Source organism: Erpetoichthys calabaricus, chromosome 18 (genome assembly GCF_900747795.2).
Source record: "Erpetoichthys calabaricus chromosome 18, fErpCal1.3, whole genome shotgun sequence".
NCBI classification, from domain to species: Eukaryota; Metazoa; Chordata; class Cladistia; order Polypteriformes; family Polypteridae; genus Erpetoichthys; species Erpetoichthys calabaricus.
The window spans coordinates 80966512-80983141 of NC_041411.2; the positions used below are offsets into that span (position 1 = coordinate 80966512).

General features: G+C 43.9%; 1 protein-coding gene across 1 annotated transcript in view; it reads right to left on the minus strand.

Annotated features, from left to right (window-relative positions):
* The window catches only part of fhit (fragile histidine triad diadenosine triphosphatase), a 946781-nt gene that overhangs the window by 238929 nt on the left and 691222 nt on the right, over positions 1-16630 (minus strand). Inside the window, exon 3 of the mRNA XM_051921093.1 lies at positions 10887-11032. Within this exon, the coding sequence (XP_051777053.1) occupies positions 10887-11032 (146 nt within the window). The remainder of the gene's footprint in view (positions 1-10886; positions 11033-16630) is intronic.

Below are 16630 nucleotides of genomic sequence, written 5' to 3' on the forward strand. Positions count from 1 at the left end.
TCTATCTATCTATCTATCTATCTATCTATCTATCTACAAGCAGCCCACCCTGCAGGGATTTAACGAGTCCAATCGCCAGATTCCCTTTATGACCCACCGCCTCTCCGGCAGCTGCCCGTCCTTTAAAGCTGCCAGACCACCAGGCCCGTCTACAGATGCGTATGCAAGGCCCGCTGCTCGTCACGGGCCAGCCTTTTACATTTCAATTGGCCGCTGCATAAAAAAAAATGTTGCCTAAAGGGCCCAAAGAAAAGCAAAGAGGAGTGGAGGCCCGATCGTGACTGAGCAACGTGCGGGGGGCTCCATGTCTGGCGTGTGCTGTGAAGAGAAACAAAAGGACTTAGTGGAGAAAGACATCAAAGCCCAGCAAATGGTACAAATGAGCAGTCAGCTGCCTCCTGGATATGTTGGCAAATACACTTCATTCTGATCCCGAGGAGACTAAATCGCCCCTCATGCCTAATTCGAAAAAAGAAAAGAAATGAGCGCATGAATGAGAGAACGTTGTAATAAACATAACCATGCATGAAATATATTATCGCCAAAGGCTTTGCAAGGGAAAAAGACAAAAAAAACCTTAAAAGTCGCGCCAGATGAAAAATAACAAATACTACCGGTAATTTAACAGAGAGAATGCGCGATGAGCGGTCACTTTAGGATGCCCACCCACCTAAACAGAAGGTTGGACCCCCTTTTCGGGGTGTTTTGGCCTCAATAAACAGGATGAGATAGACCACAGAATTGGGACGTTGGCCCGTGTCGACGTCATGCAAGGGTCCCACTCCAATGCTCTCCTCTCCCTCTTCCAGATTTGGGAGCCCTGGAACCCAACACCGCTGTCCTTAGGGACAAGCTGACAGAGATGGGAGTAGATTCATACCTGGTGGCATGGATCGTGGACCATCTTACAGACAGACCTCAGTATGTGTGTCTCGGGAACTGCACGTCTGACATTGTGGTCAGCAACACAGGAGTGCCGCAGGGGACTGTACTTTCTCCGGTCCTGTTCAGCCAACATACATCGGACTTCCAATACAACTCAGAGTCCTGCCACGTGCAAAGGTTCACTGATGACACTGCTATCGTGGGCTGCATCAGGAGTGGGCAGGAGGAGGAGTACAGGAACCTCATCAAGGACTTTGTTAAATGGTGCGACTCAAACCACCTACACCTGAACACCAGGAAAACCAAGGAGCTGGTGGTGGATTTTAGGAGGCCCAGACCCCTCACGGACCCCGTGATCATCAGAGGTGACTGTGTGCAGAGGGTGCAGACCTATAAATACCTGGGAGTGCAGCTGGATGATAAACTGGATTGGACTGCCAATACTGATGATCTATGCAAGAGAGGACAGAGCCGACTATACTTCCTTAGGAGGCTGGCGTCCTTCAACATCTGCAATAAGATGCTGCAGATGTTCTATCAGACGGTTGTGACGAGTGCCCTCTTCTACACGGTGGTCTATCTATCTATCTATCTATCTATCTATCTATCTATCTATCTATCTATCTATCTATCTATCTATCTATCTATCTATCTATCTATCTATCTATCTATCTATCTATCTATCTATCTCTGCCTACTATACTAATCTATCTATCTAATGTAACCAGGATGAAGTGGCAGCAGTGGCGTAGCTAGGGGTGGGCGGAGGGGGCGGTCCACACATTTTTGGGGGCGACATTATTGGCCAAAAGACTCCGTACAATTCGCGTGTAAGCCGCAGGGTTCGGAAAAATATCACTCATGAATGAAAAAAGGAAAATTCTCTGATTTTTTTTTTATCCACAATTGCTTCAAAAATCATTTTACGACTGTCCTCCTGTGATGGCATCAGACACAGCAGTTGAAATTTCGGAGGCAATAACAAAAATAAACAGAAATATTACATCGGTAAGAATTTCTAGGAAGATAAACCACTCATTTACAATTGATAATTTTGTTTCGTTATCACTCTGAATGCGTTTTTGTTCATCCCACCTATCACTTGTACACCACACCGGTTCTGGTTTTCACAGCGTAATTATATTAAACTAATAATCAGAACACGGCTTATCAGTGCGTCTATACAATATTCTTATAAATAATTATAGGTGAAAAATTATTGCTGTTTGTCTCTATATGAATAAATCTATGCAAAATGTATCTTAATTTTTCTCTATACGTCTTTTTAATTTTGTATTTAAATAGGTTGACATATTCAGATATGTTGGAGTGGCACGAACTCGAGCTACGCCACTGTCTGGCGGATGGGGACAAATCGCACTCAGAGCAAGGGGATGGTAGAAAAGTGCAAAAGTGCTTTAATTAGATAGATAGATAGATAGATAGATAGATAGATAGATAGATAGATAGATAGATAGATAGATAGATAGATAGATAGATAGATAGATAGATAGATAGATACTTAAAAGCAAACCAAACCGTGTCCAAAAAGAAAGTGCAGTATTTCCAATAAATAATCCATAAAAGGGTAAAAAAAAAAAAATCCAAAGGTTTCAAATGAGAATAAAACCCAGCAACAGTCATTGGGCCACACGAGCCAAGCGCCACTCCCTCCAGGTCTCCCCAGATCACCCCCGGCTCGCTCAACTGGAGAGACTTCGGCGGCCGCGGTCCTCTCACTTAGCGACCCCCCACCCCCCAGTCTTGACTGCCTGTGTCTGCGTCTGCCAGACCACTCAGGGTCGGTTGTCCACTCGCCTTCCTTCTCGCACACGCAGTCGTCCTTCAGATTACAGGAGAGGACGCCACCTTGATGGTACCTACTATTCACTATAATCAGTGGGTACGATCCATCCCTTGAGCGCTGATCCCTCGCTCTGACACGGGACCCCTGACCGTGGTGACCTCTCTCTCTCCCTCGTTCTGATTACCTCTTTCCTTCCTTTTTGTTTCTTTCCCCTTTTCTCGGTGCCGGCCCATACTTATACAGTACGGCTCCATGGGTGCAGCGTCTCAACCACGCACCACAGGAAGCCGATGAAGCAATTGAGAATGATCACACCCTCACGTGCAGGTGTGACTCACCCCAATAACGTCCCCACAGCTGGTCGATCGCGCCCACAGACATTGACACAGCCAAAGGATTATTTAAAATAATGGGAATGGAAATGAGACATTTCACATGAACATTAGGAAGTTTTTCTTTACTAAAAGAACGACAGACACTTGGAATAAGCGACCAAGTAGTGTGGTAGCCAGTAAGACTTTAGGGACTTTCAAAACTCGACTTGATGTTTATTTGGAAGAAATAAGTGGACAGGACTGGCGAGCTTTGTGGGGCTGACTGGCCTACTCTAGTCTAGAGTGTTCTAATGAACCAGACTCTGACTTGTCGGACTCCATTTTTGATTTGGAGATGGAGATCGAAAACAGAAGAGAGGTGCCGGCATCAGCTGATCGTGGTGCCGAACACATTACTTGTATAGCTGATGCACCTTTGGTAACGCTAGCCTGGGAGGACCGCCACTTACCATGACGAGAGGTACAAACCAAATTGTTTCGCACTGAGACTGCCACCACCGCGTGAAAACAGTCAGGCGGCTGGCCCGCCATGCATTCCCACTGGCCGTCAAGCCCGAGATTGCGAACAGGCGCCAACAGCAACCACAGCACGCAGCAACAGGCGTTTTATGTTGATATCCAGTATTGTGTGAAACCACTGCTTTGTGTGCTTTTCAGAATAATGAGTTTCTTGGAAAAAATATTCAGCCCTCAAAAAAGAGTTCATGTGAAATGGCTGGTGCCCTGCCCGGGATTGGTTCCCTGCCTTGCGCCCTGTGTTGGCTGTGATTGGCTCCAGCAGACCTCCGTGACCCTGTGTTCGGATTCAGCGGGTTGGAAAATGGATGGCTGGTTTACTGTGTGTCTAACCTAATGGATGTACAGTATATCGCCTCATTTATATTATAGCTGCAAGTTGGTGAAGTGCAGTGCGACGCACAAATCTAAATCAACGTGGATGGAATGGAACATCCCACCTGCTTTGGCAGGTGTCGAAAGTTTCAAAGAAATGAGCGCACAGACTGAACTCAGCAGTGCATCCCTGACAAGCCCCCCTTATGGAGCAGCTCATCAAATGATTGATTACTGATTGATGGCCTGACTAATTGATTCAATAGTGGCCTGACTGACTCACTGACTAATTATCTGATGGATTATTGACCCGACCCCCTTAAGGGGATAAGGAAAGTGAAAAAGAGAAAATGGAGAGGTGAAAAGCTCTTCAGCTGACCTCACAGTCTTCACCCTTAGCAAAAAAAAAAAGAGGCTGTGATGTGCCGAGATATCGAGAACGAACTGAACACGTCAAGCGGGACGCCAGTGCCACCTGCCCACGGACTTGCATCCTGGTTTGTTTCTGTACGATAGGACAGGCTCCGGCCTCCCGCAACTTTGTATTGGACAAATTAAAGGTCTGGGAGCGCCAATGGGGCATAAACCCACCATGGTCGTCAGGGCTGACTGGCAATCAAAAATGGCTTCTTCCCTGGAAGCTCCTTCAGAGGCCGAAAAGGGTTCACCTTCAGAGGAGGACGTACTCCGGAACTGGACCTGGTCTTTCCCTTTGTTGCCTCTGGCCACTCCTGTTAAGTACATCTGGCTGTGGGACCCTCCAGAGAGTTAGGTTTCAAAGTGGAAGCCCCCCAACCAAGGCTACACTATTTTGAGGGTGGTGGGAGATTTGGTTGACGCTCTAAAAAAATAAAAAATTCTATTCTAATTTTGAACCTTCTGTATGCTGGCTCACTGGTGAGGCCTCATCTCAAGTCCTGTGTGCAATTTTGGTCTCCAGGCTACAAAAAGGACATAACAGCACAAGAGAAAGGTCCAGAGAAGAGCGACGAGGCTGATTCAGGGCTACAGGGGATGAGTTATGAGGAAAGATTAAAAGAGCTGAGCCTTAAGGAGATGAAGAGGAGACCTGAGTGAAGTGTTTTAAATGATGAAGGGAATTAGTGCAGTGGATCAAGAAAGTGACTTTACAATGAGTTCATCAAGAATACGAGGACACCGTTGGAAACTTGTGAAGGGGAAATCTCATGAAAACATTAAGAAGTTTGTCTTCACACAGACACATGAAATCTATCAATCATATAGTAATATAGTACCTTTCATATCCATCTATCGAGACAGTCCACCAAATGAGAAGGATTTTGGAGTCACAGTGGACTCTAAGCTATCGACTTCCCAGCAGTGTGCAGAAGTCATGAAGAAGGCTAACAGAATGTCCGGTTATATAGCGCCTTGATGAGTGCAGTACAAGTCCCAGGAGGTTCTGCTCAAACTTTATAACACACTGGTGAGGCCTCATCTGGAGTCCTGGGTACAGTTTTGGTCTACAAAAGGGACATAGCAGCACTGGAGAAGGTCCAGAGAAGAGCGACGAGGCTGATTAGAGGGCTACAGGGGATGAGTTATGAGGAAAGATTAAAAGAGCTGAGCCTTAAGGAGATGAAGAGGAGACCTGAGTGAAGTGTTTAAAATTATGAAGTGAATTAGTCCAGTGGATCGAGACGGTTCTTTTAAAATAAGTTCATCAAGAACACTGGGGAACAGTTCGAAACGTGTTAAAGGGAAATTTCACACAAACATTAGGAAGTTTTTCTTTACACAAAGAACGATAGACACTTGGAATAAGCGACCAAGTAGTGTGGTAAACAGGAGGACTTTAGGGACCTTCAAAACTCGACTTGATGTTTTTTTGGAAGAAATAAGTGGACAGGACTGGTGAGCTTTATTGGGCTGAATGGCCTGCTCTCGTCCAGAGTGTTCTAATGTTCTAATATCTAATTGCACTGCAGTGTTCACATTACAAATAATTCATTAAACAAACATTTGGTTTATACAGTAGTGGCCCAAAATTTTGGCAGGGACACAAATGTTGTGTTTTGCCAGATCCGCGGCTTCGGTTTTTGCGGTGGCAATTCTCATCCTTTGTATGCGATCGTGCAGAGTGATCAGACGCAGATGAAGAGCTTCATTAGCATCAAAAGGTCACTTTATCACCAAAACCCATTTTCACTTACACTGGCCCTGGCACAAAATGATCAGCTGAAAGTGTCTGGCATGCGTCAGGCCCGTCTCCTCCTTAGGGGTCCTGGTGCCACCCGTGCAGCGCTACCTCAGTACTGGCAGCAGGTGGCTGTAAAGAGGGATGAAGACTTTTGGGTAATGGCCTCATGTCAAGAAGGGCAGCAAAAAACATCAAAAGTACAAGGACTGGGCAGCAGGAGACTGCAGAGGGCCAAGTTCTGTTTTCGGATGAATCCTCCTTCCGACTGGTTTGGGACATCCAGAAAATCTGGAAGAAGATACAAGTGAACGCTACTGTGAGTCCGGTGTCACTGGGCCAACAGTGAAGCATCCTGAGACCATCCACGTGTGGGGTTGCTGCTCATCCAAGGGAGAGCAGGCCCACTCACAGATCTCCCCCTCCGAACACGGCCATCAATAAAGAATGGTGTCAGAACGTCCTCCGAGAGCAACTTCTCCCAGCAATCCAGGTGCAATTTGGTGATGATCTGCGTAATTTTCCAGCATGATGGAGCCACCATGGCACAAGTTATAACCAAGATCAGAACATGGAAAGTTTGGACCAGGAAACTCCACAGATCTTAATCCCTGTGGCCAATTCTCAAAAAGTGGGTGGACAAGCAGAAGCCCAACAAATTGTGATCCACTCCAAGCACTAAAAAGACGAGAATGGACCTCCGTCAGTCAGGATTTGGCCGGGAAGTGGATATCCAGAATACCAGGGCAAAGTGCAAAAGTTATGAAGCAGAAGGGACAACACTCTCAATACTGACTCTTTACATACATTTGAAGTGTTTGCCAACTTATGAAATGTTTAGAATCATTCTTCAGTATACCATAGAAACATAAAACAAAATAATACCGTATTTACGCATGTACCACGCACACATTTTTTCCCGAAAATTAGCATTCGAAAATCAGGTGCGCGTCATAAGCGAGGAAATGTTTACTTACTTCTTCTGCTTGAGCTCTCTCTCTCGCTCGCTCTTGTTTTTGAATCAGTTTGGCGTCGTCATTCAGCATGGATAGTAGCAAGCGTTTACACTCCTTCACAGCGGGAGAGAAACTAAAAGTGACTTTGGAAGCAGAGAAGATAGGAAATCGGGCAGCAGGTCACAAGTACGGTGTTCCAGAGTCATGTGTTTGAGATTGGCGACGGAAGAAAGAAAAACTTTCATCATGCAACAAAAACAGAAGGGCATTTCACGGAAAATGTGCCCTAAACATTTCCTATACAGTGCATCCAGAAAGTATTCCCAGCGCTTCATCACTTTTTCCACATTTTGTTATGTTACAGCTTTATTCCAAAATGGATTAAATTCATTTTTTTCCTCAGAATTCTACACACAACACCCCATAATGACAACGTAAAAAAAGTTTACTTGAGGTTTTTGCAAATTTATTAAAAATAAAAAAACTTAGAAATCCCATGTCCATAAGTATTCACAGCCTTTGTCATGAAGCTCCAAATTGAGCTCAGGTGCCTCCTGTTTCCCCTGATCATCCTTGAGATGTTTCTACAGCTTCATTGGAGTCCACCTGTGGTAAATTCAGTTGACTGGACATGATTTGGAAAGGCACACACCTGTCTATAGAAGGTCCCACAGTTGACAGTTCATGTCAGAGCACAAACCAAGCATGAAGTCAAAGGAATTGTCTGTAGACCTCCGAGACAGGATTGTCTCGAGGCACAAATCTGGGGAAGGTTACAGAAAAATTTCTGCTGCTTTGAAGGTCCCAATGAGCACAGTGGCCTCCATCATCCATAAGTGGAAGAAGTTCGAAACCACCAGGACTCTTCCTAGAGCTGGCCGGCCATCTAAACTGAGCGATCGGGGGAGAAGGGCCTTAGTCAGGGAGGTGACCAAGAACCCGATGGTCACTCTGTCAGAGCTCCAGAGGTCCTCTGTGGAGAGAGGAGAACCTTCCAGAAGGACAACCATCTCTGCAGCAATCCACCAATCAGGCCTGTATGGTAGAGAGGCCAGACGGAAGCCACTCCTTAGTAAAAGGCACATGGCAGCCCGCCTGGAGTTTGCCAAAAGGCACCTGAAGGACTCTCAGACCATGAGAAAGAAAATTCTCTGGTCTGATGAGACAAAGATTGAACTCTTTGGTGTGAATGCCAGGCGTCACGTTTGGAGGAAACCAGGTACCACTCATCACCTGGCCAATACCATCCCTACAGTGAAGCATGGTGGTGGCAGCATCATGCTGTGGGGACTGGGAGACTAGTCAGGATAAAGGGAAAGATGACTGCAGCAATGTACAGAGACATCCTGGATGAAAACCTGTTCCAGAGCGCTCTTGACCTCAGACTGGGGCGACGGTTCATCTTTCAGCAGGACAACGACCCTAAGCACACAGCCAAGATATCAAAGGAGTGGCTTCAGGACAACTCTGTGAATGTCCTTGAGTGGCCCAACCAGAGCCCAGACTTGAATCTGATTGAACATCTCTGGAGAGATCTTAAAATGGCTGTGCACCGACGCTTCCCATCCAACCTGATGGAGCTTGAGAGGTGCTGTAAAGAGGAATGGGCCAAACTGGCCAAGGATAGGTGTGCCAAGCTTGTGGCATCATATTCAAAAAGACTTGAGGCTGGAATTGCTGCCAAAGGGGCATCGACAAAGTATTGAGCAAAGGCTGTGAATACTTATGGACATGGGATTTCTCAGTTTTTTTTATTTTTAATAAATTTGCAAAAACCTCAAGTAAACTTTTTTCACGTTGTCATTATGGGGTGTTGTGTGTAGAATTGTGAGGAAAAAAATGAATTGAATCCATTTTGGAATAAGGCTGTGACATAACAAAATGTGGAGAAAGTGATGCGCTGTGAATACTTTCCAGATGCACTGTACAATCACAACGCACGTCGTACACGGGGCAAAACGGTTTTCCCGATTTTCTTTGTAAAAATTAGGGTGCGCGTCTTACATGAGGGCGCGTGGTACACAAGTAAAAATGGTAATATGAAAATGCCGAAGCAGCAAAGTTTGCCAAACGCAACACTTGTGTCACGGTCAAAACGTTTGTCCATTGCTGTACACGAAAATTGGAAAAACACAAAAAGCAAGCAAACCTTCCTTGTTAAAATTCCCAACGAGACTTATTTGAGGGTGGCACGGTGGCGCAGTGGGTAGCGCTGCTGCCTCGCAGTTGGGAGATCTGGGGACCTGGGTTCGATTCCTGGGTCCTCCCTGCGTGGAGTTTGCATGTTCTCCCCGTGTCTGCGTGGGTTTCCTCCGGGCGCTCCGGTTTCCTCCCACTGTCCAAAGACATGCAGGTTAGGTGGATTGGCGATTTTAAATTGGCCCTAGTGTGTGCTTGGTGTGTGGGTGTGTTTGTGTGTGTCCTGCGGTGGGTTGGCACCCTGCCCAGGATTGTTTCCTGCCTTGTGCCCTGTGTTGGCTGGGATTGGCTCCAGCAGACCCCCGTGACCCTGTGTTCGGATTCAGCGGGTTGGAAAATGGATGGATGGACTTATTTGAGCCTAGTAAGAGTTCAGTACTTAACTTAAAGGAACACTCCACCCAAAAATAATGTTTTTAAAAAATCTGTTACTTCATGTAGTTGGTCGTAATGGCCAAGCAACATATTCTAATCTGTGTGTTTTGGAGCAGACCGGAGACAGGAAAGTTCTAGTCGATTGGAACCCAATGGTGACCAAAGCCGGACCACAGCAAACAATATCAAAAAATGTCCATTTGGGAATCTTGCACTATTGTTGTCGTCAAGTCATCCAGTCGTATGCTCACAATGGGAAAACACGTGATTTTTAATTTTTTCTTGGTTGTATAAATCCATCCATCCATCCACCCATTTTCCAACCCGCTGAATCCGAACACAGGGTCACGGGGGTCTGCTGGAGCCAATCCCAGCCAACACAGGGCACAAGGCAGGAACCAATCCCGGGCAGGGTGCCAACCCACCGCAGGACACACACAAACACACCCACACACCAAGCACACACTAGGGCCAATTTAGGACCGGCAACGCACCTAACCAGTATGTCTTTGGACTGTGGGAGGAAACCCACACAGACACGGGGAGAACATGCAAACTCCACACAGGGAGGACCCGGGAAGTGAACTCGGGTCTCCTAACTGTGAGGCAGCAGCGCTACCCACTGCGCCACCCTGGTTGTATAAATAATTTTACAAAATGAAAGTAGTCCACAGACCAAAACCTTAGATAGATAGATAGATAGATAGATAGATAGATAGATAGATAGATAGATAGATAGATAGATAGATAGATAGATAGATAGATAGATAGATAGATAGATAGATAGATAGATAGATAGATAGATAGATAGAGTAGATTTTAATGTTAGTGTAGTCAGCAGGATAGATAGATAGATAGATAGATAGATAGATAGATAGATAGATAGATAGATAGATAGATAGATAGATAGATAGATAGATAGATAGATAGATAGATAGATAGATAGATAGATAGATAGATAGATAGATAGATAGTAGTAGATAGATAGATAGATAGATAGATAGATAGATAGATAGATAGATAGATAGATAGATAGATAGATAGATAGATAGATAGATAGATAGATAGATAGATAGATAGATAGATACTTTATTAATCCCAATGGGAAATTCCCCGGCGGCACAACATTTTGAGGTGCCTGGACTTTAAACCATTTGGGAGCCCCTGCCCTGGAGTTGCCCCCTCTGTGGCCTCCCTACGTCATTTGTGAGAAAGGGGAAGGACACGAAGACCACCATCTTGGACAGGCAGGTGGGACAGTTCCCTGAGAGCGCTTACCACTTTTACACTTTGCTTCAAAGAATTGTTTCTCATTATTTAGAAGACACAAGCTTTCCTACCTGCAAGGAGATAGTCAGGGAGGTGCCTTGAAAGTGCTTCTCCACGACGTCGGCCACCTTTTGCGTGGTTTTGAATAAATCGGCAACCTCGTCGGGACGGAGATCACGGAAACGTTCCACCGGCCTCAGCGGGCACACCAGCACATCTGAAATTGGACTCATCAAGGAAAAAAAAAAAGGAAATTGGCAGAGGACGGCCCGGGAAACACGGCTACAAGACGAACGCAGGCGCCCCACCGGGATGGCTATTCCAAAAAAAGCTGAGGCTGGTCAAGACAAATAGGAAAAGACTGATAAATAATTGAACAAAGTAAAAATAACACACTAATCAATCAGCAAAAAGGAATCAGTAAATATTTAAGGAAAGGAAAACACAAAATGTCCTAAACAAGGATACAGTAACAGTCATTAACAATTACAAAATGGGAGGAGAGCCAGATTTATAAATGAATGAATGAATGATCAGGAGAACAAAAGGTTGACTTTAGCTTGGTGTCTCTGTGTGTGTTTGGGAAATCAAAACTTATTTTCATGTGGGAAAATGATGGCAGTGTAGAGCTCCTGGCTAACGACGTCCCAGCAACGACAGGACATTCTAGAAGAAGCAGAGTCCAAAATATCCCCCCTAAACACAGGGCCCTACATACAACGATAACTTCCCAAAAGTGAGGTAGGAGTCTCCCAAAAAGTTCCAGAAATGGGGGTCACACAGCCAAATTCTGGATAGACACAAGGGCGACACAGAATCTTTATAAAAATAGAAAGGTTTATTTAACAAAAAATGCTTATAACAAGACTGAAGCTCCAAAGAGCACAAAAGGCACAATGGAGTTGCCTAAAAAGAAAAGGCAATCCAGGCAAGCAAGGTCCCAATACGAAAAGAAAGACCGAGCAATGAGGGTCTGAAATCCAACAAATCAAAGAAACACAAGAAAACTCCTCACCTCCCCGAGCGTGTCTGACATGAACGAGCGGGAACTGAGGGAGACCCTCCGGATTTATAGGGCAGTTCATTGGCGGCGTTTGGCAGGTGGCTGCACCCAGAAAACACAAGGTGCATAACAAAGACAGACGAGACACAGAGAAACCAAGCGATACCCCCAGACTAATAATATAGAAAAATAAAATTAAATCTCTAATAGAATTCAAAATATTAACTGAGCAGAACGTCAAATCACAAAACGGACAACAAAGCACAAGTAAACTCATTCACTCCCAGGCACATTTGAAATGAACCGCTAGGAACTGTGGGAGACCCTCTGGCTTCATAGGGCAGAGGTCAGTTCCTGGTGGAGATTGGTATGTGACCCCACCTCTTGGGGGACCGCCCACAAAACACATGGAACATAACATGGGCTGCATAAACACCCAGACACAAAGAAGGAGGCACATAAACAACGCAAATCAGAGTATCGAAGATGAACAGAAGAGATGCAAGACATGAACTGGAACCCTGGCTGAGATGTGAGTCTTCTTCAAACGGGTTGTGGTGTGTCTGTCTCGTTACAAACTCCAGGCTTATCGTTTATCTCCAGCACTTATCTACATATCCTTCAAAAGAGTTTGACCCATGTCCAACAATAACAGTTGTAGAAATTGTTTAATTTAGCTGGGATCTTTGCACTCGACTCAGTTAATTCATTAGACCAGGCCTATCAATTTGCAGAATATTTGCACAAGTAGGTTTTGAGATACAGCTTCTTTTTTTTTTTAAATTTTCACACAAGTCGTTTTCGAGATACACCATTTTTGACATAATTGCACAAGTAGTTTTCAAGATACATAATTTTTTAAACATTTGCAGGAGTAGTTTTTTTGATGCATCGTATTTTAAAAATTTGCAGGAATAATTTTTGAGATACATTGTTTTTTTAAATAATTTCACAAGAAATTTTTGAGATAAATCTTTTTTTAAAATATTTGCAGGAGTTGTTTTTGAGATACATTTTTTGTTAATTTTTGCACAAGTAGTTATTGAGATTCATCATTTTTTAAATGTTTGCATGAGTAGATTTTGAGATACATAATTTTCTAAAGAATTGCACAAGTAGTTTTTGAGATACATCTTATTTAATTTATGCACAAGTAGGTTTTGAGATACTCCATTTTTTAAATAATTGCACGAGTAGTTCTTGAGAAAGGTTTTTTTTTAATTTTTGCACAAGTAGTTCTGAGATGCATCATTTTTTAAATACAGTATTTGTAGCAGTAGTTTTTTTTATATATTTTTTTTTAATTTACAGGAATAATTTTTGAGATACATCTTTTTTTAAATAATTGCACAAGAAGTTTTTGAAATACATTATTTTTTAAAAGAATTGCACAAGTAGTTTTCAAGATACAGAAAATTTTTTCGAGATTTTTTAAAGAATTGCACAAGTAGTTTTTGAGATACATCTTATTTAATTTATGCACAAGTAGTTTTTGAGATACATCTTATTTAATTTATGCACAAGTAGTTTTTGAGATACTCCATTTTTTAAATAATAGCACAAGTAGTTTTTGAGATACTCCATTTTTTAAATAATAGCACAAGTAGTTTTTGAGAGTTTTTTTTTTAAATTTTTGCACAAGTAGTTCTGAGATGCATCATTTTTTAAATACAGTATTTGCAGCAGTAGTTTTTTTTATATATTTTTTTTAATTTACAGGAATAATTTTTGAGATACATCTTTTTTTAAATAATTGCACAAGATTTTTTTGAGATACATTATTTTTTAAAAGAATTGCACAAGTAGTTTTTGAGATACACCATTTTTTAAATAATTGCACAAGAAGTTTTCGAGATACATATATTTTAAATTTCTGCACAAGCAGTTTTTGAGATACATAATTTTTAAAATATTTGCAGGAATAGTTTTTTTGATACATTGTTTGTTTTTTAATTTGCAGGAATAATTTTTGAGATACATTGTTTTTTTTTTTTTAATTTCACAAGAAATTTTTGAGATAAATCTTTTTTTTAAATATTTGCAGGAGTTGTTTTTGAGATACATTTTTTGTTAATTTTTGCACAAGTAGTTATTGAGATTCATCATTTTTTAAATGTTTGCACAAGTAGTTTTTGAGATACACCATTTTTTAAATAATTGCACGAGTAGTTTTTGAGAAAAGTTTTTTTTTTTTTTAATTTTTGCACAAGTAGTTCTGAAATTTTTTAAATACAGTATTTGCCGCTGTAGTTGTTTTGATATATTTTTTTTAAATTTACAGGAATAATTTTTGAGGTACATCTTTTTTTTAAATAATTGCACAAGCAGTTTTTGAGATTCACCTTCTTTAATAGTTGCATGAGTAGTTTTTACAATACATCATTTATTTCAATATTCACACATGCTTATAGAGACACATGTACGCGCCCTCACACACACACAAACACAGACTCAAGAAATGTGTAACTAAAGATGACGGACAGCTTGTTAGCCTATCAGAGCACATCGTTGGTGATGAAGATACACACACAGAGATACACACAGACACAGACAATCGATCTGTAAAGGTGGACGCGCACAGAGGCGCATTAAGAGCCATTAAGCCGCCCCGTTCCATCCTCTCCGTCTTTCCAGCTTGTTCACTTCATTTGACCCGACGTGTTTGGTATTGCTGAGGTCGTTCATTTGATTCCATTTCCCGTTACTCCTCGAACTCTACATTTACTTGTGCACATAATTAATATCACGTAAGTTAAAGTGCTCGACCGCCTATTCTTGCGCAGTGCCATCAGTTGTATTGCACCGCAGGGTCTTCCACCGCGTTGATTTCCCGCAGTATAACTAAAGTGGAAGTGCTGGATGGACCCTTCCCTTGCACTGTAATAACACCCTGCGTCTCTGTCTTATTCTTTGCGATCACAGGAGCACATGTCGGTCTCCAACAGCCCTCCATCACCAGCACTTTATATCAGGGCAGGGGCCGACGAGCAGCTGTGGCTGCTTACACTTCCCATGCACGTGCCAGCCGAGCAATCTGTGCTTTCAAGGATTTATTCCGAGGCAGTGAAGCGAAACTGGCGTAACAGCGATATGTCTGAAATGGCATCCTTCAGCTGTGTATGACAGCCTGCCTCCTAAAGCCGTCATCCCTCTTGTGCTATCGCCTCTCATTTTCTAAAGCAGTCCATAAGCCGGTGATCACCCGCTTTAAGTGCCCGCTCCTTCAAAGGCTGATTTAGTGAAGGCGCAGAAAGTGCAAACACACACCTCATACTGATCCTCCGCCGGCCAGGGATTGCCGGTCTCTGTGCTCTTCCTAGCCCACTAATCCAGTTAGCAGCGAGCCAAGTGTTGAGAAAAAGGAGGGTGGGGGGCTGCAAAAAACTGACAGTGCTTTTATATAACAGGGGGGTGGCACAGCAGTGCAGGGCATTGCATTGTTGGCACTGCAGCAGGGACCTGCGTTTGAATCGGAGTGGGGTTTGCCAGTTCTCCTCTGGGTGCTCCCCTGCCTCCCATATCTGGGTAAACTTGAATGGCTTGGGTGTGGGCATCAGCCTAACATGCAATGAATGGACTGGCATCCATCCCCCCTTAGACGTCACACCCAAAGGCTGCTGTAACGGAATGAGGAGGTTGAGGAAATGCACAAACAGACGGAGTGACACAGTGCCTACTGATCAGCGCCACGTTTCTCAGCCTTTCTGGTGCCGTGACCCGCTTTTTCCCTCATGTACATTTCTTTGCATCCCACCGATGTGATGAGGGAGGTCCTCCTCTGCTTAACGGAGTGCAATCATAAGAGGTTCCCCCCTTGCTGAGTTCAATGTGATTGTTAGACTGGTGGGGTTGGATTCAGGTGGGTATGGGGGGTTGGGGCAGGGGGCTCGGGGGGCAGGGTATGGCTGCCCGTCATGGTGAATTGAGCTTAATTGTCCTAAAGCAGTGGAGGGTGCATGAGAAACACTGGATTAGTGCGTCCCAGTAAGAACTTCACTGGACTTTTTACATGGACCGATAAGGACCAGATACACGGATTTTTATAGCGCCTTTCATATCTATCTGGTTTTGCATTATACAGCACATTTCATTTCTGGCCAGTTCAAACTCCAGTTCAGAAATCCTTACACTGGCTCCCGGTTAACTTAAGGGCAGACTTAAGATGTCGGTCTGCTTATGATTCCAAGGATTAATAAACTAACAGTGGGAGGTCGAGCTTTCAGTTACAGGACCCCCTAAACTGTGGACTGGTCTGCCTGCTACTATAAGAGATGCCCCTTCAGTCTCAGCTTTTAAATCCCAGCTGAAGACTCACGACTTCAGTTTAGCACACCCTGACTAGAGCTGCTGATTAACTGTACAGACTGTATCTCTGTTGTTAGTCATTAGCACTAAAACATAAGTAACATCCATCCATCCTCTTCCACTTATTCCAAGGTCGGGTCGCGGGGGCAGCAGCTTGAGCAGAGATGCCCAGACTTCCCTCTCCCCAGCCACTTCTTCTAGCTCTTCCGGGAGAATCCCGAGGCGTTCCCAGGCCAGCCGGGAGACATAGTCCCTCCAGCGTGTCCTGGGTCTTCCCCGGGGCCTCCTCCCTGTTAGACGTGCCCGGAACACCTCACCAGGGAGGCGTCCAGGAGGCATCCTGATCAGATGCCCGAGCCACCTCATCTGACTCCTCTCGATGCGGAAGAGCAGCGGCTCTACTCTGAGCCCCTCCCGGATGACTGAGCTTCTCACCCTATCTTTAAGGGAGAGCCCAGACACCCTGTGGAGGAAACACATTTCCATACATAAGTAACATGATAGCTA